At 37.3% G+C, this 26,894-nt stretch overlaps 1 protein-coding gene across 3 annotated transcripts in view; it reads right to left on the reverse strand.

The window, feature by feature from the left end:
- MRC1 (mannose receptor C-type 1) overlaps window positions 1-26,894 on the reverse strand; it is a 109,329-nt gene that overhangs the window by 6,662 nt on the left and 75,773 nt on the right. For all 3 annotated transcript variants that reach the window (XM_035021531.1, XM_035021532.1, XM_035021533.1), the window contains 9 exons: window positions 26,136-26,203; window positions 24,744-24,844; window positions 23,923-24,065; window positions 23,424-23,538; window positions 17,888-18,054; window positions 14,798-14,900; window positions 11,514-11,746; window positions 9,227-9,392; window positions 8,132-8,281 (listed from right to left, as the gene is read on the reverse strand). In XM_035021531.1, coding sequence (XP_034877422.1) covers window positions 8,132-8,281; window positions 9,227-9,392; window positions 11,514-11,746; window positions 14,798-14,900; window positions 17,888-18,054; window positions 23,424-23,538; window positions 23,923-24,065; window positions 24,744-24,844; window positions 26,136-26,203 — 1,246 coding nt within the window. The remainder of the gene's footprint in view (window positions 1-8,131; window positions 8,282-9,226; window positions 9,393-11,513; window positions 11,747-14,797; window positions 14,901-17,887; window positions 18,055-23,423; window positions 23,539-23,922; window positions 24,066-24,743; window positions 24,845-26,135; window positions 26,204-26,894) is intronic.

Below are 26,894 nucleotides of genomic sequence, written 5' to 3' on the forward strand. Positions count from 1 at the left end.
GAAGAAGAAGAAGAAGAAGAAGAAGAAGAAGAAGAAGAAGAAGAAGATAGCAGGAGGGGAAGAATGAAGGCGGTGGAAATCGGAGGGGGAGACGAACCATGAGAGACTATGGACTCTGAAAAACAAACTGAGGGTTCTAGAGGGGAGGGTGGTAGGGGGATGGGTTAGCCAGGTGATGGGTATTAAAGAGGGCATGTACTGCATGGAGCACGCAAACAATGAATCATGGAACACTACATCAAAAACTCATGATGTAATGTATGGTGTTTAACATAACATAAAAAAAAAAGAACATGGCACACAGATACATGGATTCCTCCATATTTGGTTTATGATGATAGGATATAGACAAATGATGGATAGATAGATCTATCTACTGGGAGGAACTTAGAGTGTTAATAGATGGCTCAGTTTGGCTGGAATACTCTGGTCAACAGGTGAAAAAAAGATTTGGGTTAGGCCTTTCTGCAGATGGAAAGAGATTGGTATTTAAGGTAGTGATAAAGAACACTTAGTTTCTTCAGGCAGCAGGATTAATTATTAATCCTGCTGTTAGGTATAGGACTGTACAAAGTAAAAAGAGAGAGGAAAACTGAAAGACTGGTTAGATTACTATAGCATCAACATCTCACATTACATTAAGGTTGATTCAGTGTCAGCATTAGAGTTTATAGTAAATATCTATAGCTTCATAAGAATAACAACTAATATATTTTAAGCACTTTATGCCAGACATTTCACATTGTGCTTTACAAGTGTGGTCTCACTAGAAATTTACAACCACCTTCTTAAATGAGCACTACCATTACCTCACTTTATAGATAAAGACCCAAAAGTACAGAGGGTAATTTGTCAAGATCCAGTGATGGGCTGAGTCATAGCATGATCCAGGCGTTCTGAATCTCAAAACCCTACACTTACCCATATGCCTGCATCCCATGTTACTGGGTCCTGGATGATCCCCTTGATGATTGTTTTTATTGCATGATTACATATTCCACCATTTAACAGATTTCAAAGATAATAACCATTTCAAAATATTTGTGACATGTTTTGATAAATGAGAATCATTCATCTTATTTATAGGAAAACATAGTCACCTAAAGTTGAAAACAAAGTTTCTCCATATTCATTGCAAGTTTTTAAAAAAAACACTTAGCAACATGAAGAGGAAAAATATTTTTTAATTAAAAAATTCCAAAGCAGACTTTGGTGACACCATAAGAAATGGCAGAATAACTATCCATGAAAATCCTGTCCTCTACAAAAGCAGTAAGAACACTGACAAATTTCAGAACCCTAAAAATTAATCAACAGGTTGTAACAATCCAGGAAGTATTTATTTAAAAAATAGTCAGTCTTTGGATGAAGAGTGAGCTTCATGGTTTTTTGACTTGTTCTAATTTCATTGCCTTATCCTCAGCTTTCGGTTTACCTTAAAAACAAACAGCACCCAAATCACAGTGAAAACCAGCAGCCTAGAAGCCACCAGAATAGTCGGAATGGTGTTGGAGCTCTTTCAAAGTCCCAATTCAATGAATTTCCATTATTTTATCTCTCTGAGAGTTCAGTGGAAAGTCTCACTTGCAAAGCTTGGCTTTATTTGTCCTAATTCAGAACTCAACTGTGTCAATAGCCTTCTTTCTGAGGGCATTTTTCAAAAACTTTCAGTGGCAATTGTCTAACATCATAGATGCCTGAGGTAGGGATAACAGGTGAGGAAAAGAGGATAACAAAGAAAAAAAGCTTAAAAGGAAAAATGGGAATAAGTGGTCCATAGTGAGCTCCAAAAACCTTCAATTCATTCTTGGGAATCTAGAAGGCCACAGACAGGCACTGGGGCATGTACACACCCGGGACCACATGCATGCTTATGAAAAATCTGAGGGACTCTTAAGCTCTCACCCCTGGCTGACCTTGAGGGTCTGCACAAACAGGAAGCGAGGACCAAGGCAGAGTTTTAAACTACTTGAATGAATGTGGAAGGCAGTATCTTCAGGCAGAGTCCCTCAGGAAAACCTGGGAGACTTATTGGTTCTAGGCATTTAAGGAAATCTGTTCCCAATCATTAGCTGACCACTAAGCTAGCAGTGACTGCAGTGACCACACATGAAAAAGAATACAAGCTTTACAGAATTAGTGAAGGAAAATCACTAAACCAGAAAAAAACAACAAACAGCAACAATGGCATACTCTGTGGAATGGAAAGAATCTCATTTCCAGAGTTGCCCATCATATTATTTAAAATGTCCAGTTTTCAACAAAAAATTACAGAAAATGCAAAAAACAAGAAAGTATGGCCCATACCAAGAAACGAAACAGTCAACACCAACTGTTCCTGAGAAAGCCACACCTTTGATTTACCAAAGACCAAATCAGCTATGTTAAAGAAATAAAGGAAAACATGTATAAAGAATGAAAAAGAAGTATGTAATGTCTCACCAAATAGAGAATATTAAGAGAGAGATAGAAATTATTTCTTAAAATTCTGGAGTTGAAAATTATAATAATTGAAAGGAAAAATTTACTAGAGCAGCCTAAGAGCTGATATGATTAAGCAAAAGAAATAACCAAAAAAAAAAAAACAAAAAAACCCCCATGAAAACAGGTAAATTGAAATTATCCAGTCTGAATAATGGGGGGGGGGGGGGGAGAATTTACAGAGCCTCAGAGATTTGTGGGATATTATCAAGTGTATCAAAATATACATAATGGGTATCTGAGAAGGAAAAGACAGAGAAGCAAAAAGAATACTTGAAGAAATAATAGCCAAAAATTCTGAAATTTGATGAAAAACATTAATGTATACATCTAGGAAACTCCACATCTATCCAAGCTCCAAGTAAGATAATTGCAAGGAAATTCACATCGCAAACTGTCAAAAGATAGAGATTCTTAAAATCAACAAGAGAGGTAACTCATCATGTACAAGAGATCCTCAAAAAAACTAACACTGATTTCTCAACAGAAAACATGGAGGCCAGAGGGCAGTGCACAAGATACTAAAAAAGGTTGGGAAAAAAATGATTGTTGACCAACAACTTTCTATCCAGCAAAACTATCCTTCAAAAGTGAGGGAAATTTTAAGACATTCTAGATAAACAAAAATGGAGAGAAATTGTCACAAGCAGATTTACTCTATAAAAATTCTAAAGAGAGTTCTTAAGGCTAAAATGAGAGGATACTTGACAGAAACTCAAATCCACAGGAAGATATAAAAAGCACTAATAAAGGTACCTACCTAAGTAAAAATAAAAGACAGTATTAATTTATTTTTTGTTTATAACTCATTTTTAAAACATGATTTAAAGATTAACTACATAAAGTTAATAATTACAAGTCTGTACTGGTGGGCATACAATATATAAAATGTGTTTGTATGACAATAACACACAAAGGACTGTGGAGGGAATAGAGTTGTATAAGTGCAAAAGTTTCATATACCTTTAAAATTAAATTCATATTAATCTGAACTAGATTATTTCATATTAAAATGGCAATTATCAACCCCAGGGCAACCACTAAGAAAATAAAGTATACCTAGTAAATAAATAACAAGGAAATTAAAATGTACACTAGAGATTATCTATTTAACATGAAAGAAAGTAGAAATGGAGAAATAGAGGAATGAAAAGACACAAGACATACAGAAAATAAATAAAATGGCAGATAAAAATCCTACCTTATCAATAATTACATTACATGTAAATGGATTAACCACTCCAATCAAAAAACAGATTGGCAGAATAAATTTAAAAATTAAAATAAGTAAATAAAAATAAAATTTTAAAATATCTAACTATATGCCATCTATAAAATACACACTTGAGATTCAAAGACACAAAAAGATTGAAAGTAAGAGCACGGAAAGAGATATACCATGCAAATAGTAACTTAAAAAAAAGTTGAAGTAGCTATACTGATATTGGACAAAATAAACTTTTAAACAAAAATTGTTGCTAGAGACAAATAAGGACATTTATAATGATTCAAGTTTCAACTCATTAAGAAGATATAACAATTATAGACATATATATGTAATATACATACATATATGTATGTATGTATATATATACATATACACATATACGTATGTAATATACATATATGTATATATTACATATATGTCTATAATTGTTATAGATATGTTATATATAGATGTTATAGATATGTTATATATATACCTGTTATATATATAGATATGTTATATATTGATATCTATATAAGGATAGGTTATATATATCTGTTATAAATAGGTTATATATATATACACATATACCATGTATATACCTTATATATATGTACCTTACACCATATATATATACACCTTACACCATATATATATGTATACATATACATATATATATATATATATACACACACACACACACACACACACACCCCTTACAATAAAGTTCCCAAATAAATGAACCAAAAACAGGCAAAGAGACTTCACTTGACTCAGAATTTAAAGCCAAAACTAATAGCAAGGGACTAAGACGGCAAAATAGGAGGTTCCTGAAACTCCCTCTTTCATAGACACACCAATGAACAGCTACACATGGAGCAACTACCTCAGAGAAACCCAGAAACAAGCTGAGTTACTCTGACATGTAGGGTGACTGAGAATATCTCTACTTCTAAAGGAGTAGGAAAGGCTGAGACATACTTTCTCAAGAAACCCTATCTCCAGTAGACCACCACACAATCAGGAGGGAATACCCAACTCCCAGCTTTTCCCTGAAGAGAGAAGGGTTTGGACCATACCTCTAGCACTCCAAGTTTTAGGGCTCCCACCTAAGGGACAGGCCACCAAACCACCTCACTCTGAAAACCAATGGGGTTTGCAGCCAAAAGACCCATAGAACTACAGAAAACAAAGCAATAGTTCTTAATGGGCATGTGAGAATTCACTATAGCTATCCCCCCAGGACTCAGCTAAGAGGAAACAGGAAAAATGCCCATTTTTTCAGCCTTTTCTTGGAGAGGGACTGACTGCATACTTTACAACCCACTGCCCTGTGGTCCAGCTGCTAATTTACATGCATCTACGAGCAAGGTGTGATTTTCCACGGAGCCTGGGGTACCTGGGGGGGTACTTCCACCACCTTTTTTTCCCTGGCTTGCCACAATGACAAAAGCAGGTCACCAATATTTCTCTGGAAGGAGCATGTACACACACCTGGCTTATATACTTTCCTAGCTGCCACTTGAGGGTCCAGCTTCTAATCAGCCTGCATTTATATGCTGACTGTGATTTTCTCCTTTGGAACATCATAGGGCCCTTGCACACCCTCAACTACTGGGAGCCACTAAAAAACAAAGATGGCAGCTTAGACCATCACAAAGGTTTGAGAGACAAACAGGAGGTTGGGTTGGGTTAATTGATGAGGTTCATCTCCTACATGACACCAGACTTTCAAAACTGGGAGAGGTGTTTGTTTTATCCAGTGTGCAGAAACCAACACAGAGAGTCCAGGAAAATGAAGAAAAGGAGAAATATGTTGCAAACAAAAGAACAAGATAAATCTCCGAACAGATCTTAATGAAACAGAGATGACGATTTATCTGACAGAGTTAAAAATAACAGTTATAAAGATGCTCATTTAGGTCAAGAAAGCAATGTGCAAACAAAGTGAAAATTTCAACATGCAGAGAGAAAGAATCAAAAAGTACCAAACAGAAACCACAGGGCTAAAGAATAACTGAACTGAAACATACAAGAGTGGGTGGGATTCAATCGCAGACCAGATAAAGTGGAAGCAAGAAACAATGGCCTCCAAGAAGGGCCAGTCAAATATACCCAGAAGAGCAAAAAGAAGAAAACAGGTGGCAAGTTCCTTGTCATTGTTCTTGGGGATAATTTTTTTTTTTTTGTATTTGACACCAAAAGCAAAAGCAACAAAAACAAAAATAAATAAATGGAACTGCAACAAACTAAAAAGCTTCTGCACAACCAAGGAAACCAAAAACAAAATGAAAAGGCAGTATTTGCAAACTGCATATCCTAATAAAGGTTTAAGATCTAAAATGTACAAGGAACTTACACAATTCAATAGCAAAAAAACAAATGACCCAATTTAAAAATAGGCAAATAGACCTAAATAGACATTTTTTTCCCAAAGAAGACTTAAAAATGGCTAACAGGTACATGAAAAATTCTCAACATCACTAATCATCAAGAAAATACAAATCAAAACCACGATGAGATGAGGCATCACTTCACACCTGTTAGACTGGCTATTACCAAAAAGACAAGATAAATCCCAGCAAGAATGTAGAGAGAAGAGACCCCTTGTACACTATTGGTGGGAATCTAAACTGATACAGCCCCTATGAAAAACAGCATGAAGGTTCCTCAAGAAATTAAAGAGAACTATCATATGATCCAGCAGTCCCACTTCTGGGTATATATATCCAAAGGTGATGAAATCACTTCTCAAAGATATCTCTCTACTTCCATGTTCACTGCAGCATTATTCACAAGAGCCAAGGTACAAAAACAACCTAAGTGTCCATCAACAGATGGATGCATAAAGAAAATGTAGTGTGTATATATATATTTGTGACATATATATTTATTTATTTGTGACAACACTGACTAACCATACCATTCTAAGGAAACAAGCCAGACAGAGACAGATGAACTCTCCATGGTATCACTTATATGTAAAATTAAAAAAAGAGAGAGAGAAAGAATGGTGGTTGCCAGGGACTGTGGGGTAGGGGGGAGGGAGATGCTGGTGAAAGGGTACAATGTTTAAGTTATAAGATGAATAAGGTTTTAGGATCAAATGGATAACATGGTGACTATAGCTGATAATGCTATATTTAAAATTGAGATTTGCCCAGAGAGTAGAACTTAAGTGTTCTCATCAGAAAAGAATAAAAAAGGGTATATATGTGATATGATGGATGTGTTAATTAACTTGATGGTGAGAATCCCTTCACAATCAAATTATCACAGTGTACACTTTAAATGTCTTATAATTTTATTTATCCATTATACCTCAATAGAACTGAAGGGGGAAAAAGCCTAAAAGTAAAAAGAAAAGGTCAAAACTCAAGGTTGACTTTTGAATGAATTTGAAGGAAATGAGAATATAGCTCTTGTATATATATCACTGTTGGATAGAGAACACTGACTTAGGGCTGCCTGGGTGGCTCAGTTGGTTAAGTGACTACTTTCGGCTCAGGTCATGATCCCAGGGTCCTGGGATTGAGCCCTGCATCAGGCTCCCTGCTCCACGGGAAGCCTCCTTCTCCCTCTCCCACTCCCCCTGCTTGCGTTCCCTTTCTTGCTTGTCTCTCTGTCAAATAAATAAATAAAATCTTAAAAAAAAAAACCACTGACTTAGAAGACAATCAAAATGTAGTAAAAGAGGGTGCCTGGGTGGCTCAGTTGGTTAAGCGACTGCCTTCGGCTCAGGTCATGATCCTGGAGTCCTGGGATCGAGTCCCGCATCGGGCTCCCTGCTCGGCAGGGAGTCTGCTTCTCCCTCTGACCTTCCTCCCTCTCATGCTCTCTGTCTCTCATTCTCTCTCTCTCAAATAAATAAATAAAATCTTTAAAAAAAAATGTAGTAAAAGAATAATTCAGTAATTTTTTAAGTGGGATTTAATTAAGTGGATTTTTAAATGCATTCTGAAAAATTAACTAACATTTTTATTTTGAGAGGAAAATTATCCATCTATGTCGTGTCTATTTGAGTTTTGTCTTGTTTTTCTTCATAGAAAAGATAACCTGAGCTAAATGCTTTTCTATTAACGGTAAAGCAAAATGGCCCCTGGGCACTGTGGAACCCAAGCTAATAGTGAGAAGAGGGGAACACAACACTTTGGACAACTGAGAATGACAATCCTAACCATTTCGAAGATTAGGGCAGAAAGTCAGAAAGACTTGTTCCACAAATGATTACTTTCTACTGTAATTCTTGAAAATTTTGAGGCTACAGTGTTATCAATTACACTGGGGGGGGGACATGATGTTGCCCATTCTATTACAATATAAATTATGGAGAAAAATAAGTATCTTTACATTCCATATGATTTTAATGTACAGTGTTATTAGTATCATGGTAGTCCAGAATAGATGATGATGGGATTTCCTTACAGTAAAGGTGGCACTTACCCATTCGGAGGCATTCTAGAGAGGCTTGACCCCAGTTTCTTGTGTATGAAGACTCGATATAGTAGCAGTGACCATGGAAAGGAATCCATGCTGTGTGTTCTGACTCTGGGCATCTGCCGGGCAGCTGTGGGGGTTCAGTGGCAGGGATTTCTGTTAATAAAAAGACATTTAAAATAAAATAAAACCTGAAGTTTCTGCAATATGATATAGTAGCAGCTAAGGAAAATTTTATCGCAATCATTATTTTTAAGAAGTTCTGATGGATCATTTGGATCTGCCATTTTTGTTATTGGGTGTTCTTTGTACTTTATCTTTTTGTTGTCATTTTAAATATATTTCAATAGACTGTATTCTGGTAGATTAGAAATCAATCACAGTCATACTGAAGAAGGCAGATCTATAAATACTTATAAAGATGTTAGGTCCCTTAAAAAGATCACCTAAAAACAATTTGCAAAGGAAGCCCCCTTCAAGACACTCTTTTCTGAAATCCTAACCCCTATTAATGCTTGTTAGCTATGACTGATGTCTATGATAGAACTAAATGGGACAGTTAAAACTCTAGGACTGTATCCCTGTCCCCTTCTAGGAATATAGTCTAGGAAAGCTAAAACCATAATATCACTGATTCTGATTAATCTATATGCATTCTGATAAAAATTATTTTGATACAGATGTGCTGTTGATACAAAAGGTAATCATAATTTCCTGACAAATCTGACATCAGAGATGCAGAGGATAATCTCAATAATAAAAATTCAAAAATCTAAAAAATGCAAATAAACTCTAGCACTGAAGAAAATTTTCTATCTCCATTATTGGATGGAGATAGAATTGAATTATTTAGATTATTTGGATCTATTTTATTTGGATCTATATATATTTGTTTGGATCTATATATATTTGTTATTATTTGGATCTATATATATTTGTTTATTACCAAGTCAGTCTTTTGTTCAGCGAAAGGATATGTTTTATTATCTTATTCTTAAGACCTCCAAGACATGTTACTGTTTAATAATACCAGTAGTGGTATGTATTGGCTAATTGAGAAAATTTCAAATCCCTTGATTGTCTTTTTTTGTATTCAATTACCATCTGATCTTTTGCAGAGAAAATAAAAACTTTCATTGCAAGATGCTGTCTTCCAGTAGCCATCAGGATCCAGATAAACACATGCTGATTTCAGTCTGGGCTCATCGGCAGCCCAGTTAGTGTACCTCATCCTCCATTTGTCAGTCCAAGCATACTCATTATTGGTCTGCAAGGACAAAAGCAACCATTAACATGGAGTCTTGTCTCATTTAGAAAACACCAAAAGAACCTAGTGAGGAGTAAAAGTATATTTAAGACTGTGATTTGACAAACGATCTTCAACATTTGGGAACAAAAAGGACATTTTATAAATCATTTCTACCAACTTAAATTCAGGAAATGTCACCTTTCTTTAAGAGAGACTCTTGGAGTTCCCCATAACTACATCCTTGAAAGGTAATTTGAAAAACACAGACTTAAAGAAACCTATGTCTTATTCTATGAAACTTTTCTTCACAGGTTTTCAGTGTAAAATACAAATTTTGTCTTCAGAACAAATATAATATGTATTATATTATCACTGAAATGATAATAAAAATTAAGTTTTCATTGAACTTATAGACCTTGGAGAGAAACACTAATCTCTTCTGATCTTCTCATTGTTTAGCTTTTGAAAAAGTGCACATGCAAATGACAGGTGAGGTCAGCTGGACAGGTGACAGGAGACTAGGTGGCTTGCTTTCCAGTAAGGTGGTCTTTCAACAAATCATGATAGTAATTTTTACACAGCTGATTTTTTAATCAATTTGCACACTTACTTTCTTATTACATTTAGTAGAATGAATTTATGATCACATAAAAATTAATTAATAACATCAAAAATATTACTTATCAATAATATCCTTTAACAGCCTAAGAGAGATTTTACAAGTAATGCTTAAAAAACATGATACATAGTATTAACGAGATAAATGAATTTCAAAATAGTTCAAATAGTCCCCATTTTAACTGCATTATTTAACTTACCTAGCCAATTACAAAAGATTTAATGACAAATTCAAAAGCATGTGCTATCCCAAGTTAGGATTTTGTAGTATTCTACCACGTTTAATCGCATAATGCTTACACAGTCATTAATTCCACAAATATAAGAAAGATAATACTACTGTTTTAATTACATATGTTGGTATAGTGGAAAAGCTACTTAATCTTTCCAAAAATAAATAAAAGCCTATTTTAAACTCATGAGAGAATTGTGACCATGTCTACAAGAAGAAAATGAGTGAACTATCAAGCAAATTAATCACTAAAAATAGAGTCAATATAGACATAAAAATGTCTTGCCTAAGTTTAATCACAGAAATCATTGTGGAGCCACTTACTTTTAAATGTTCACTTCCTTACTCAGGAATTACTCTGTGCATGAAGTGTACCTTTTGACCTCTGTAGCACAACATTAGAAGCTCAATCAAATCTGACACCAAACTACTTTCCAGTTCTATCTCCTTCTGCCTTTTTCTCTCTTAGTGGTACTCCTTCTTTATGTTCCACCATCCCAGATGACATCTATAAAGCCCGCTTTCTCTGAGAAGCTTTCTCGACCTTCTTCCCTGACTCAACCCATCTCTTTTCTCTCCTCTTGTTAGCACTTTTATATACCTCTCTTTGACATTTTCAATCTTGTCTCTTAGTTACTTGCAGATATCTCTATTTCTTCTATTAGGAAGTTTGCTGGCTGGCTAGGTAAATAGATGGAGGATAGATGGATCACAGGGCATCAGAGAAGACTCATTACAGGTATATTTTGGCAACTTCATCACCACTCTTAGTTCTGTGCCCCCCACCCCAATTCTCTGCCAACCTGCCTTTTTCTTTTATGGAACACAGAGAATTGACTGCAGTGAAATTCTTCACACAACTTTAGGACTGATCACTCTAGAATGGCTTGCCACAAAAAAGTAAAAAGTTCCTCATGACCCAAGAACCATGCCCCTGATCTGTTTTCTTAATTCCGATGGCACAGTTGTAATTGGGACACTAGAGAGGAGTAAATTAATAAATAAAAATGTTTAGATGCAGAATCTAATTTTAATATTCAAAAGCAATATTAAAGTTAATATAAGCTATATAAATCTTAGTTTGATTTCTGACTCATATCACTAGCTTGTTAGATCCTTGAAGGCATTGGATCCTTGCAAGATTGGATCTAGTTCACCTTCACATCGTTCACATTGCCCAGCACAGTGTCTTACATATAACAAACGCCCAACAGAATGAACAGAAAGAGAATCATGTTTAATCACAATGTATCAATCATGTCAAGTCACACATATTTCCAGCATCTTACCAAGTTACTGTTCAGGGCGATCCACACAGGTTCATTAAATTTTTGCATTTGCATCCATGCAAATGCATTACTATAGGGATCTAGAATGCTAGCAATAAGGGAACTGTGAAGCTTGCAATACTTCTCTGCTTCATTCCACTCTAACTTTAATTTCATGAGTGAATAGTTACTTTCACCATATTTAATAAAGCCATCTGTTGGAATTGTTGTTGGAGGATTAGGCAAGGAAGAGTCTGGAACAAAAAGATTCATTTTCATTAGCATTCTCAATAAACATACTTTGAGTGTTAATGGTACACTTTACTACCATATCTCATACATTACAAAAATAATCAGAATAGGATAAATCTAAACCATCGGGTGCTAAAAATATTTTCATCAGTCATTTCATACCAAAAAACAAAGCTCTGTTTTTTAATCAGTATGGCTGGTTGAATGAAATAATTTCCAAACTGTATTTAGACCATTAATATAGATATGTAATCAAGTTTCTAAACTAAAAAAAACCCAAAAACCAAAAAATGAAAAAAAAAAAAAACCAAAAGCCTTGCAAATTCAATGAGATCTAGTATCTAAACAAAAGAAATGACACAGTTTAATCCCATCAATTAAAGAATATCTATCATTCTGTCATTACTAATCTTTATTTTACCACCTCGGTCATATTTCAAGGTCACCAACAGTCTTCCTCCCCCTCCTTCATCTGTTGTACCCTCTCCATGAATTTGCATCTCTTTGTATCTATTTGACTCTACTGTTAACTCACCTTTGAGAGCCTGCTTTAAGTTTTGGCATGAAGCCAGACACCAGTCCTGGGTTCATTTAATCCTTATCCCGGGATCAGGCTTTTCTCCTACTAATGATTGCCTACGCCTTTCAGCCAGGCCTCCCATATCTTGATCAAACTGACTCAGGGGCTGGAGCCTAAGACAGAGTCACTCTGGCTTTCTGAACTTCTTTCCTCAGTGTTCCAGTATGAGTTTCTAGTGACTGTTGTAGGCCCACCCATCCTTTGTGCCACTTACTGTCAACACCCCAAAAAAGAGTTTCTTTCTGTGTCCCTTAACGGATGTCCTAAAGTGAGAGGTTAGCAAATGACAGGCAGAGGGTGAAATCTGGCCTGTTGTCTGTTTTTGTAGCCAATGAGCCCAGAATGTCTTTTAAATGGCTGACCAAAAAAAAAAAAAAAAAAAAAAAATCAAATAAGAATAATACTTTGTGACATGTAAACATTGTATGAAATTCAAATTTGTGTCCATAAATAAAATTTTATTGGAACACAGCCACGTTCACTTGTTTACGTGTTGTCTATGACTGCCTAGTATCATGTCAGAGTTGAGTAGTTGCAACAGAGAATGTGTATTTACAGCCTAAAATACCTACAACGTGTCTCTCTACAGAAAAAAATTGCCAACTCCTATCTAGGGTTCTAGATGTCCTTGCTTACCAATTTTGTCTTGGTTAATTCTCAGACGTGTTCCACTATATACTGACCTAATCTACCATCTGCCTTGTTCTGTCACTATCCCAATGCCAAACGTGCTTTTGATTACACCTAGTATGGTAATGACTTTATTTCAGCAAGGGCAGCTTCCCCTTTCTTCTACTGTTGCTGCCACCTTGTGTTGGTAGAAGAATATCATTAAACCAAGAGACCCAGACCAGCACCCTTCACATGGTACGGCCTGTAGAGACTGAATAGTCTTACCATTTCCCAACTTGGGGAGGTTTGGGTTTGTCTCAATACCCGTGGGAAATTTGGCGACCACTAAAAGTGGCAAATGAGGCTTGAGGTAAAGCTTAAAAAAAAGTTTCATGGAAGGCTATATGCAATTAGGAAACAGCTCATCTGTCCGACTGGTTTGTTTATTAAAACATTCATAAAACAATTATAAGGAAAAACTAAAATATTGAGGGGTTATTTTCAGGTGGTTGGATTGTAGGTAATTTTTTCCCTTCTTTATGCTTTTCTGCATTTTCTAAAACATCAACAAAGAACATGTGTTACATATTTTTTAAAATGGTAGGTTTATATATATATAAATATTTATAAATAAAAACATGAATGTATAGGTGAATGATGATAAATATTTTTATTTTTTAATAAGCTTTTATTAGTGGCAAATATTCTACCACTTATGTTTATAATAGGAAGAAAAAGATTTTCAAAGAGCTTGTGAGTCATCATTCACTCCTGGAAGGATACTCGCTCCTTTTACTCAAAACCTGGGCAAAAATGGCATGTGTGCTTTCTGGTGGCCTAAGATTCTGCTGCCAGAGAACAGAGCATAGAGGGGAAAGCAACAGGTCCTGGACCAGCTTCTGAATTAATGAAAGCTTAGAATTTCTGCAGTACTTTTCAATAATCTGAAAATACCTCAAGTGATTTTCACTCATGGTCATGAGTTGATCTTAGTTCCCTGATTCTCTAAAAAGTGTAGAAAAATCGGTTTGATGCATTAGAACAAGTACCTTCTAATTCAAACTCTAAGAGCTGTTCTCAGAATGAGAGCAGCCCACCCCACTCTGCACCCTCCTCTCTAAACCACTTTTTAATTTCTGGCCCTCTTTTTGTGTAGCTAGACATTTGTATCCTTCTTTCGCTGGAGACTAAAGTACGTACAACCATAATCTGGACTCTCAGTAAATATGCACATATTCTGTTTTATTTTTGTTTAACCATAGGGCTTCCTAAGATACAAAATGAAACACAAATCAGGTGTCTACATTTTTAGAGGGCGCCTGGCTGGCTCAGTCGGTAGAACACGCGACTCTTGATCTTGGGGTTGTGAGTTCAAGCCCCATGTGGGGTACAGAGATTACTTAAAATTTTTAAGAAAAAAAGGATATCTACATTTTTAAAGGCAGAGAATACAGAACCAATGAGGTATATATGATGATTTGTGCCAAAGGTTCTCAAATTAGGCAAACAGAACCAAATATTCTTACGGTGACATTTTTAAAAAGGTACAGGTAGGCAAATATCCTACATTTCTTATGAAGTTAGAAAAAGTTCCAACTTCAAGTGTAATCTGCACAAAATTTTTGGTAACGGATGAAGGGGTACACTCATGAATAGTTTCTAGAAAATGTCACCCTTATGCTCTTTCACAGACGCACATGGATTGAGTTGAGAAACAATGTGCATGGGAATGGCCATTCTTTAAATAAAACTTTGTTTTTAGAGCTGTTTAAGGTTTAGAGCAAAATTGAGAAGAAGGTCACTTTTTTAAATATATTAAATAACCCAGCTCTATGGGCAGGCAAGGTTTGGTAGAACTTACCAGAAAGTGTCTGGCATATGTAACCTCGTTTACTGTCACATGTGTCATCCATCCATTTTCCTGCATCCCTTGATTTCCCTCCAATAATAACCACACAGTCAGCCTGTACATTTGTGGAGAAAGGAAAATAAAAAGCAGTGTGAATCAATAATTGTTTAAATCTATTCATTAGTAAGCCAAGAATATCCCTCATGCCTAACCACCAAATCTAAAGATCATCCTAATTCATTTACAGTCACTTTCAATTCATCCTTACTTTTCCATGCAACTGCTCACACTTTTCAAGGGAATCTCTCACACTGAACTCTTGCTATTTTTAATTAAAAATCAGATAGAATTGGATAATTTTAGAGACAGGTCTGAGAAACTTTGCTATCAGAAATGGTATAAATCTCTACCAAAATTTAACAATCAAATGTTAGGAGAATACAATATCTTCTCCATATAAATTCTCATGATTCAAACCCCAAAATAGGTATCCTACTGTTAAAGAGAAATAAATATAATCTATATTTTTTCATTGCTAATTTAATTTATACAAGTACCATTATGGATTCAGAGCAAATTGCTGGTGTGTAGCTAGAAAGTTTCACATGTTATTTGCAATCTTACAGGGAAGTATGCCAGGCTGGAAAGAGTTTTTTTATTTTTTGTTGTGAATATGTTTGCAATATCAAGCTTCCATAGGACAATCTATGAGCCAAAGCAAGTAAAGAAGTCAAGAAACCTGCCCCTGCTGAAGTTTTCATCCAGTGTCAGATGAAGATTTTGATTTATCATGTGTTGGGCTTCTTTAACCCATTGGTTCTAATAATTATAGCTCACACCTATATTGTTCTAAGTACTATATACATATTAATTCCTGTAAACTCACATCCATCCTTAGTGGTTGGTCCTATGAGTATGCCCATTTCATGGATGAAAGATCTGAGGCGCAGGTTCATTGAGGCACAGGTTAACTTGCCCATGGTTACACAGCTAATAAATAAGGGTTAGGATTCAAACCCCAGGCACGCAGTCTCCTGGCATAGACCTTGGCCACTGAACTATCGTGCTTCTCAGCGAGTGAGGAATGCAAAGCATGCTGTGAGCAGGAGTGCTCCCCAGGAAGGGTTTCTTGTTGATAAACAGCCACAAAAGAAGGGAAGATTGCATATTATCTTGAATGGACAGAACGACTGGAACTTCTCTCCCAGGCAGTAATGAAGAGCTAGGCCAGCACGCAATGATGCCGAGCAGAAAGATGGAAAGAACCCCAATCCTTAGCTTTGTACCCCCATTCCCTGATCCATGGTTGCAATGCCTTTGCAACCTCCCTGCCTCCAGCCTCATTATCCCATGAACTTCAACTTACGGGAACTCCCAATCCTACATTTAGATGCTCCACTCATTCCCATCTTCCTTCTTAGCTATTCTTATCTTCCATTACCCTTGCTTACAGTCTGTGCTCTACTCCAGAAAACCTGTAGAGAGCAAGCATGTTTCCACCACAAAACCCGTAAGAAAAGTTCTCTCACACTCTATTTATCACACTGTATTTAATCCTCGTCATTTTTCAAGTCCTGAAATTGTAACAACACAGTATGTGTGTTTTGATTCCATTTTTGAGAAATAAACTATTTTTCATGCACTAAGAAAAAGTCTAGAAATAAATTCAACAAAAAATTAACAGTGTTTTTTCCCTGGACGGTGAGATAGCAGATTTTGCTTTTGTTGTCTCTGCTTGTCTTTATGTTCTCAAAACAAAACAAAACTTGGGCAACAATAAAATTTTTTTGCTTTACACAAAATTCACCCCCATCCAGAAATTTTTCTAAGCAAACCTCACCTCACTCCATTCTACTTTAACTTCTTCAGTAAGTTTTTAGCCCTCATGAATGTAATGAAGATGCAAAGAATTTCTCCACAGAAAATCACTAACCTGTCATCTAAATGTATCTACCCTAACAGAGCTAACCCAATTAACTATCATAAAGGCACCATTTTGATCAGATCATTTTTCTGCTCTAACCTTTTCTCACTGCCCATCTGACAAAGTCCAAACTCACTCCTGGGGCAACTAAATTTCTCTAAATTCTGCTGTCAACCTTACAAAGTTTACTCCTACTTCTTTTCTGTATAAAAACCCTGCTATATCCCAAGTCATTTTTCTCCTGCCCAGACCCACCTGGTGCTTTTTTTCTTGAAGATTTTATTCACCTTGCCCACTTAGCATGGTCTTCCTCACCCCATATACCCAACTTTCCTGATCATTGTTTTAAACCTCTTGAGGAAAAGACCCATAGCTGATTTTTTTTTTTCTCATATTCCTTCTCTTCATCAAATGAAAGCCTCCCTAAATAAGTATTGACTGATTAGATCACGTTATCCCACAGTAAGCTTCTTTCCTCCTAACTACTACAGGGCTTTATAACTGATCCTGTCATCATATACTTGCGTTTCTTACTCCCTTCTTTCCTGTATCAGACTTGTGGTCTTACATAAATGTAAGCTTCTTTAAGGTCAGAACAAAATCTGCCGTTTCTTCGTGTTTTTCTCAATGCCTAGTGTGGTGTTTAACATTGACTGGTTGGCTGTTAATTGATGCAAGATTAAAAGTACTACAATAATAACACACTCATCTGTCTCTTAGGTTAATATATAAGAGCTCCTAGCACTGTGTTTGGCACGTAGTAAGTATCCTACAGATGGCAGCTCAATCATGTTAACTTCTATCTTTGGAAGGAGTAGTTGCTGTCAGACTTACAGCCTTAATACTACAAGCTTCAAGAGTTTAGAGGCAGGTGATGCAAATAAAATCGATAACTCTGGATTCAAGTGTACCTCCTGACCGCAACATAGACCCAGATTGGAACTGGCTTTCCCATCCCTTGATACCTCCATCACCTACCCCACAAGTTGAAGAGTTTTTAATTGAATTTATACCCCTTCTCTTAAGGCTGGCTCAGTCTGAAACACTTAAGATCTGCAAGAATGAACCAGATCAAGGAGAACTCTGGTAGATGTTTCACAGAAGATGAATCACTAATATGCAGTCAATAAGCAGCAGGCTGACAGTACACGGAGAGTTGACCTGAAACTGATATTTACATCTTCATAGGAAAGACTGCTCCTTCTTCCGCCAGGATAACCTTTGCCCCAGTTTGTATAATGAACTCCTCGCCCATCCGTCCAAAGGAACGTGTGCTCTGAATTCACATCATTCAGCCCAGTCCAGGCATTAAAAGCGGAGTCCTTCATATGATAGGTAAGAAATGCTGAAAGAAATTTCCACAAGATAATTTTAACCTTTGGGGGAAAATACTCAAAATATGGGAAAATATTCAAAATACATATTTGTAAAATACTGTGTACGTGATTAAGGTCTTTATTATTATTTAAAACCACTTACCATGAAAACAAACACATTCTAACCTTAATATCACCTTATCACTTCAGTTCGTACTTCGGAAAATTTTGTATAATAAAAGTCTAGGTTTTATCTGGGCCATGCAGAAAGCTGGACAGACTGGGCATTAAGCACTTGCATCATTAGGAGAGAAGATATAGAAAAATGCAGAGAATGTAGAGCCAGTGTGGCCTCTTTCTTCCTTGTCCGTTCTGTGGCACAGAGGAGGGTGGCAAATATCCAGAAGCTGTAAAAGGCTTCAGTGAACACGTGCCCCATCCCCTGTCTACTTGGCCTTGTACACGCCTCCCACACCAGCCGGCTGCCTGCCACAGCTAGCAACCTCGTCTGCCAGGAGCCGAGGATGCCCAGGTGAATGAGCACCAACTCAACAGAACAATTTCCAAACACTTACGCTTACACCCGACTCCTGAATGCAAATAGGATATGGAGTGACTAAGCATCCGGGTAACTCAAAGAAAATGCAAAATAGAGAGAAGCCCAAAGAGACACAATCATCTGTTTATTCATGAAACAAACAATTCCATGGAAGGGCCATGGTTACGTGTTTATTCTCCTGCTGGAGTAGCAGAGGAAATAACCGCTCTGCTCAGAGATTTGCTTATTTCTCAACTAAAGTTAAAAAAAAAATTTTTTTTTTTTCTTTCAACATTTTTCAGAGGGAGAAGAGCATGGCTAGATATTTATTTTGGTTTTGTTTTATTTCCTAAATAAGATCTTAACTTTCCCCATCCCCAAATTAAAATGAATGTGGAAAAGCCCTACCTGCCAATATTTCAGCACTGACTTTTTTTTCTGCCAACAACCACAATAAGAATTCAACATCGTGTGCCGGGTTTGCCAGGAATAATGTTATTTTATCTGAAAATTGTTTCCTTCTGCACATCTCTATTACCCAGGTTCTAATTTTGTGATGCCAGGAATCAGCACTTTGTGGTTAAGAGAAGAAATCAATTATTATGTTTCTCTGTTGGGTAGCTAAGCCCAAAATGTGGTAGGCCAGTTAGAGAAATATGAATATTCTATTCTGAAAATGTTTCTATTGTGTGCTATGGTTTGACCCTTTTCTTTCAGGGTCTGGCAAGTTGCTGAACTTGACAAAGGCTCTCAGTGAAATCTTGGTTGATTTACTGCATCATGTGTTCCAAGAGAGCACATGGCTGCATTTATGGAGTAGAGGAAACATTTGAGAAAAGGCCATGGAAGGTTCCTGGGTCTTCCTTTTTTGTAGATTTTCTGAGACATACCATGTTTTCCAGTAAGCAATTTTGGAAGTCAAAGAATCTCAAAACCAGAAGGGAACTTAGAAATTATGCAGTTCCTCATCTCCCTCTTAACATCTCACATAAATTCATTCATACAAATATTTATTGAACATCTTTCATTCTACGTACCAGTCTGTGTGACTCTATAGCACCCAACTGAGAACTTTCCAACGTAATCCTTTTCACAGCCTTTTAGAGAACTCACAAAGCAGCTCATTTAATCAGTTCTGTTTCTTTGCCTCTTTGGTTAGATTTATTCCTAGGTATCTTAGGGCTTTGGGTGCCATTGTAAATGGGATTGACTCCTTAATTTCCCTTTCTTCTGTCTTGTTGGTGTATAGGAATGCCACTGATTTCTGTGCATTGATTTTATATACTGCCACTTTACTGAATTCCTGTATGAGTTCTAGCAGTTTTGGGGTGGAGTCTTTTGGGTTTTCCACATAAAGTATCATAGCATCTGCAAAGAGTGAGAGTTTGACTTCTTCTTTGTGGATTTGGATGCCTTTTATTTCTTTTTGTTGTCTGATTGCTGTGGCTAAGACTTCTAATACTATGTTGAATAGCAGTGGTGATAGTGGACACCCCTGCTGCGTTTCTGACCTTAGGGGGGGAAGCTCTCAGTTTTTCTCCATTGAGAATGATTTTCGCTGTAAGTTTTTCATAGATGGCTTTTATGATATTGAGGTATGTACCCTCTATCCCTACACTCTGAAGAGTTTTGATCAAAAAAGGATGCTGTACTTTGTCAAATGCTTTTTCTGCATCTATTGAGAGGATCATAAGGTTCTTGTTCTTTCTTTTATTAATGTATTGCATCATATTGATTGATTTGCGGATGTTGAACCAACCTTGCAGCCCAGGGATAAATCCCACTTGGTTGTGGTGAATAATCCTTTTAATGTGCTGTTGGATCCTATTGGCTAGTATTTTGGTGAGAATTTTTGCATCTATGTTCATCAAGGATATTGGTCTGTAATTCTCCTTTTTGATGGGGTCTTTTCCTGGTTTTGGGATCAAGGTAATGGTGGCTTCATAAAACGAGTTTAGAAGTTTTCCTTCCATTTCTATTTTTTGGAACAGTTTCAGAAGAATAGGTATTAATTCTTCTTTAAATGTTTGTTAGAACTCCCCTGGGAAGCCATCTGGCCCTCGGCTTTTGTTTGTTGGGAGATTTTTTTTTTTAAGATTTTATTTATTTATTTGACAGAGAGAGACACAGCGAGAGAGGGAACACAAGCAGGGGGAGTGAGAGAGGAAGAAGCAGGCTTCCCGCCGAGCAGGGAGCCCGATGTGGGGCTCGATCCCAGGACCCTGGAACCATGACCTGAGCCGAAGGCAGACGCTTAACGACTGAGCCACCCAGGTGCCCTGTTGGGAGATTTTTGATGACTGCTTCAATTTCCTTAGTGGTTATAGGTCTGTTCAGGTTTTCTATTTCTTCCTGGTTCAGTTTTGGTAGTTGATACCTCTCTAGGAAAGCATCCATTTCTTCCAGATTATCTAATTTGCTGGCATATAGCTGTTCATAATATGTTCTTATAATTGTTTGTATTTCTTTGGTGTTGGTTGTGATCTCTCCTCTTTCATTCATGATTTTATTTATTTGGGTCCTTTCTGTTTTCTTTTTGATAAGTCTGGCCAGGGGTTTATCAATCTTGTTAATTCTTTCAAAGAACCAGCTCCTAGTTTCGTGGATCTGTTCTACTGTTCTTTTGGTTTCTATTTCATTGATTTCTGCTCTGATCTTTATTACATGAACAGACATTTTTCCAAAGAAGACATCCAAATGGCCAAAAGACACATGAAAAAGTGCTCAACATCGCTCGGCATCAGGGAAATCCAAATCAAAACCTCAATGAGATACCACCTCACACCAGGCAGAATGGCTAAAATTAACAAATCGAGAAATGACAGATGTTGGCGGGGATGCAGGGAAAGGGGAACCCTCCTACACTGTTGGTGGGAATGCAAGCTGGTGCAGCCGCTCTGGAAAACAGTATGGAGGTTCCTCAAAAAGTTGAAAATAGAGCTACCCTATGACCCAGCAATTGCACTACTGGGTATTTACCCCAAAGATACAAATGTAGGGATCCAAAGGGGTACATGCATCCCGATGTTTATAGCAGCAATGTCCACAATAGCCAAACTGTGGAAAGAGCCAAGATGTCCATCAACAGATGAATGGATAAAGAAGATGTGGTATATATACACAATGGAATATTATGCAGCCAGCAAAAGGAATGAAATCTTGCCATTTGCAACAACGTGGATGGAACTGGAGGGTGTTATGCTGAGCGAAATAAGTCAAACAGAGAAAGACATGTATCATATGACCTCACTGATATGAGGAATTCTTTTTTTTTTTTTAAAGATTTTATTTATTTATTTGAGAGAGAGAGAATGAGAGAGAACACATGAGAGGGGATAGGGTCAGAGGGCAAAGCAGACTCCCTGCCGAGCAGGGAGCCCGATGCGGGACTCGATCCAGGGACTCCAGGATCATGACCTGAGCCGAAGGCAGTCGCTTAACCAACTGAGCCACCCAGGCGCCCTGATATGAGGAATTCTTAATCTCAGGAAACAAACTGAGGGTTGGTGGAATGGTGGGGGGTGGGGGGAATGGGGTGGCTGGGTGATAGACATTGGGGAGGGTATGTGCTATGGTGAGCACTGTGAATTGTGCAAAACTGTTGAATCACAGATCTGTACCTCTGAAACAAATAATACATTATATGTTTAAAAAAGAAAAAGAAGAAGAAGAAGATAGCAGGAGAGGAAGAATGAAGGGGGAGAAATCGGAGGGGGAGATGAACCATGAGAGACGATGGATTCTGAAAAACAAACTGAGGGTTCTAGAGGGGAGGGTGGTGGGGGATGGGTTCGCCTGGTGATGGGTATTAAAGAAGGCACGTTCTGCATGGAGCACTGAGTGTTATATGCAAACAATGAATCATGGAACACTACATCAAAAACTCATGATGTAATGTATGGTGATTAACATAACATAAAAAAAAAATCAGTTCTAATTGTGAGAATGACCTCCAGATTTTGAGCCTAAATCTATTTCTTTGTAACAGCAGTTCATTGGTGCTAAGTATTTATTCCGGAACTATACAGGTCTTCTCTTTTCAAAGCCCACACTTTTCCAGGCTCTGAAAGCTGAAGGTCTTTCAAACATGCCTCACTTACAGCCTGCTGTGGCTTCCAAACCCTCCATGAATTTAGTTACTTCATCCGGCTGCTCTGCAGGTGGTTAGCATCCTTCTTCAAGTGACAAGCCACTAATTTAGCTTAGTATCTATTTCAGGTAAGGTGGCCATGTAGAGACCATACAAAATTGGTCAACTATCTTTCTCTTGACAACATAATAAATTTTACAGTCTGCTATATGGATACGGTGAGTTTTCTCCTTCAATGTTTTCTTCAAAGCTCTGAATTACCCTTATGTTTTATGGGGAAAAAAGTCTCAATTTGTTCAAAGTTCCTATTTAAAAATTAGTTCTTTTGCCTTTTAGGGTATGTGATCAAGTGATTAAAAGTGCAATAAATGGAAAATTAGCAATTTTCCATTTCACTCCTAGAACTACTCTACTTCTTTGGCTCTTTGGGGAATAAACTGGTTTGGTGGAAACAGAATGGAATGTCAGTTGAACAGCCAGTTTAATTCCCAACCCTCCCACTTAGCAGCGGGTTCCCTGAACACCACTTCCTCATTCACAAGTGGGGTGATGATAACCGGCTTCACAGAGTTGTCCTAACAATGAAAAGGGACTTTCTTTGTTTAATACCCAGCGTGGTGCCTACACTGAATAAAACAGTTCTCCACATGTGTTTAGGTTTTCTCCCCTGCCTAGTGTTTACTCTGGAAAACCAAAATGTCATTTACTATCAGCAGGGGAAAAAAAATTACATATTTAAGTGCATCACTGATCATACAATGTCTGCATACCTTGCTCCTTTTCGTTGCGGATTGATACCAGATTTCCCCCAAATCCTATGCAAGCTTTTCGTGCCTCTTGCCAACTTTTTCTTTCGTCTTCAACAAATCCAAAGATTTTGAAACACTCGGATGAAAGAGAAAAAAAAGGGACTAAGTACAGATAATAGTGCTTGCTCTAAAGAAATGTAAAATTTTCACGATGATTATAGCTGCATATACATTTTCTCCAGCCAAATAGAGATCCAAAAGGTTAAGTGAGTTTTATCACCCATGAACTTCCTTGGCCAAGTTTTTTTTCTTCCTCAGAACAAAGGACACACCCACTTGGAGAATAGCTCCACGTATTCTCTCCATTTCCATAAAGAATTTGACATAGGAACTTCTCTCTATTCTCACCTAACATTTTCTGAAGGCATTAGGTAAGCAAAAGTTACCTCTGAACTGAACGATGTGCATTGTCACTCTCCGCATTGATCAATACCAAGACTACAACTAATTTTCTTAGTACCTTGTTATTGTAAAAATTCCAGCCTTCCTTACAGCCTCCTGGGACTGAAGGTGCCGTTGGGGTAATGGTGGTGTTGATGCTGTTGTTATGTCTCTGGCAGATGAAGGCATTTGGATAACCACAATTAATGTCATTCCAAAACCCTGGCAAAGGACAAAAGAGCCAAGTTAGATTTACATATTTGCATTGAAGAACATTCTTTTTTTTTTTTTTAAATCCACTTATGTTTTATAGGATTCTCAGAAATAGCTTAGACATTTTTACACAAGTGACTAGAAAGATCTATGCCCGACCCTTTTGTTCTTTCACTTACGCCGATAATAGTTCAACTTTATAGAGGGCCTCCTTATGAGCCCAGAATAAACCTGATGTTGCAGATGTATTGTCTAAATAGCCACTAAGAGCTAATAACAATAATCTAATAATACCTCACCTTAGATGTACCAAGCATTTGCTTAGGGTTTTAGGTATACTGCATGTTTAATCTCAACAACAGGCAAGTTCTGTGATTATTCTCATTTTACAGACAAAGATGTGTGGAGGGATAAAGGAGATAGATAAACATTCTGGATATTTTGCTCAAATCAAAACATGAAGAAATGTTTCATAAAATGAGAAGTGAGAAGGTTGTGTCATGCATTAGAGGAAATATTAAGCATCCACTCTCACAAACTGAACAGTGATGCTGCTGAAATTAAACTTCTTTATTTTCTCTGCTTCTCTTACCCGATTTGAGTGCATGACTTGCTACCTTTAGCCTAGGGATGTAGCAAATGACACATCATGCCACAAGGCAAACTCAACATTTTTACATTGTCTACCTGAATTTGAATACATGGTCACGCAGTTTTCATCGTCATTTGCAAAATTAGGTTCACCTGTGGCCCAAGCCACGTAATCCACTTTGCTCCCATCCATCCAACTGGAAAAGAAAATTCAGGCATTTAGCAATACTAATCCAAACATTAGGATAACTGACTACAGCCTGGTGTGTGGAACAGATGAGTCAATGAAGATGAATGGGGCACAGGATTTTAAGCAAACAGAAGAGAGGATTCTAGAGAGACCAGCAGGGAAACTCCCAAGTGGTTGGTGCTGCCCATGGTATTGTGCTCCTCTGTGGCAACCCAGTGCCCTGGCTTGTCTGTCTTCTTCTCCCTCTCTGGAAGAAGCTACCTTTAGTCTTGAAGGGAGAGAGGTCAAGGAGATCCCAGTTTCTCTGGAAGTGGGCCAGAAGCAAACAGCCTCTGAGAGTACTTAGTAGGCATGATTCCCACAAAACAAAACCACCCATAGAGAGAGACCAAGAATTCAGAGTTTCTCATTAAGCCCATACTCTGATTTCCATGTTTATTCCAGGTTTGTCCTAAGGTATGTGGGCCAATGCTTATTTTCATAAGTTATGGAAATTCAGAGACTGTTAGCTGGAAAGACAGCAAGAAATCATCAAATGTGACTGACCCTCTTATTTTAGAGATGATTAAAATGGGTGCTTGTCCAAAGAAGCATCAAGCATTTCTGATCTTTAAAAATAATGAGTGTGAGTTTTGGGTCTCTCTTGCTCAAAAATGGCAATTAATGGTCAAGCAGAACATATACGGCTAAAACATCTGTGCATGAGCCAGGAAGACATATCTGCTCTTCAAACTTAGGATAACATGTGTATTAATGAACGAGGAAAGAAACCCCAAAAATGTACTAATTTCCTCCCTCCCACAGCTTTTCCTGGCCCCTGTATCTAATGGAAAACGGTACAGTCATTCCTTTGAAGGGAAAGCATTTCAGGCAGTTGAAAGGGTATTTCAAAGTAGCGCTGTGAAAACAGTAAGTGGGGCAACATAAAAGGACCCTTTAATTCTGTGCACCAAGGATGGTCCAAATGGGAATCATAATATTCAAAATAAGTTCAGTATTCATATATGTATATCTTCTTAGTAGATCACTGGCTAATATGTGATAATACCCGAAAACAAAGATAGGTCGAGTTTTGCAAGATTAAATCAGACTTTGAGTTGTTTGTTTGAGAATTATGAGGTTGAAAACATTTAAGAGGATTTTTAAAAATTCTTTTTGTTTTTTGAAGATGCTTCTTAGATTGAGAACTCAGTAGGATTTTTAAAAATGTATTCAGCGAAACAAAAGTCTCAAAATAACTCTTAGATGTTTATCAGATCACTCTCTGAAGCAAAGTTGTTTCATTTTGATGTACTTACATAAACTTTTTATCCAAGCTGATCAGTAAGCCAATAAAATATGCTGGCTGTGCATCATTCCTGTTTACCTAAAAGATGGAAGTTTACATATAGGTCAATCCATACTTACATAGTAAGAAAATTCTTTTTTTTAAAAAAGATTTATATATATATATTTGAAATACAGAGCATGAGCAGGGAGAGGGGCAGAGGGAGAGGGAGAGAGAGAATCTCAAGCAGACTCCATGCTGAGTGCAGAGCCCAATGTGGGGCTCGATCTCAGGACCCCAAGATTATGACCTGTGCCGAAAACCAAGAGTTGACGCTCAACCAACTGAGCCACCCAGGTGCTCCTATAATAAGAAAATTCTTAAACAAAACCTAATTATTAATGAGGCAGCCCATTTAGGACTTTTTCTAAGGAGGGATTCATGCAGAAATTTTGTTGTACATTCAAAGTGATGTTTTTCATAGAAATAATAAGAAAAATATTGGGGTGCTTGGCTGGCTGAGTCAGAGGAGCATGCGACTCTTGATTTTGGGGTTGTGAATTCAAGCCCCACGTTGGATGTAAAAATTACTTAAATAAATACGCTTTAAAAAAAAAAAAAGGGTGCCTGGGCGGCTCAGATGGTTAAGCATCTGCCTTCGGCTCGGGTCATGATCCCAGGGTCCTGGGATCTAGTACCGCATCGGGCTCCCTGCTCAGTGGGGAGCCTACTTCTCCCTCTGCCTCTCTCTCTCTGTCTCTTATGAATAAATAAATAAAATCTTTAAAAA

This window comes from Mirounga leonina, unplaced genomic scaffold, assembly GCF_011800145.1.
Source record: "Mirounga leonina isolate KUSES-001 unplaced genomic scaffold, KU_Mleo_1.0 Mir_175, whole genome shotgun sequence".
Classification (NCBI taxonomy): domain Eukaryota; kingdom Metazoa; phylum Chordata; class Mammalia; order Carnivora; family Phocidae; genus Mirounga; species Mirounga leonina.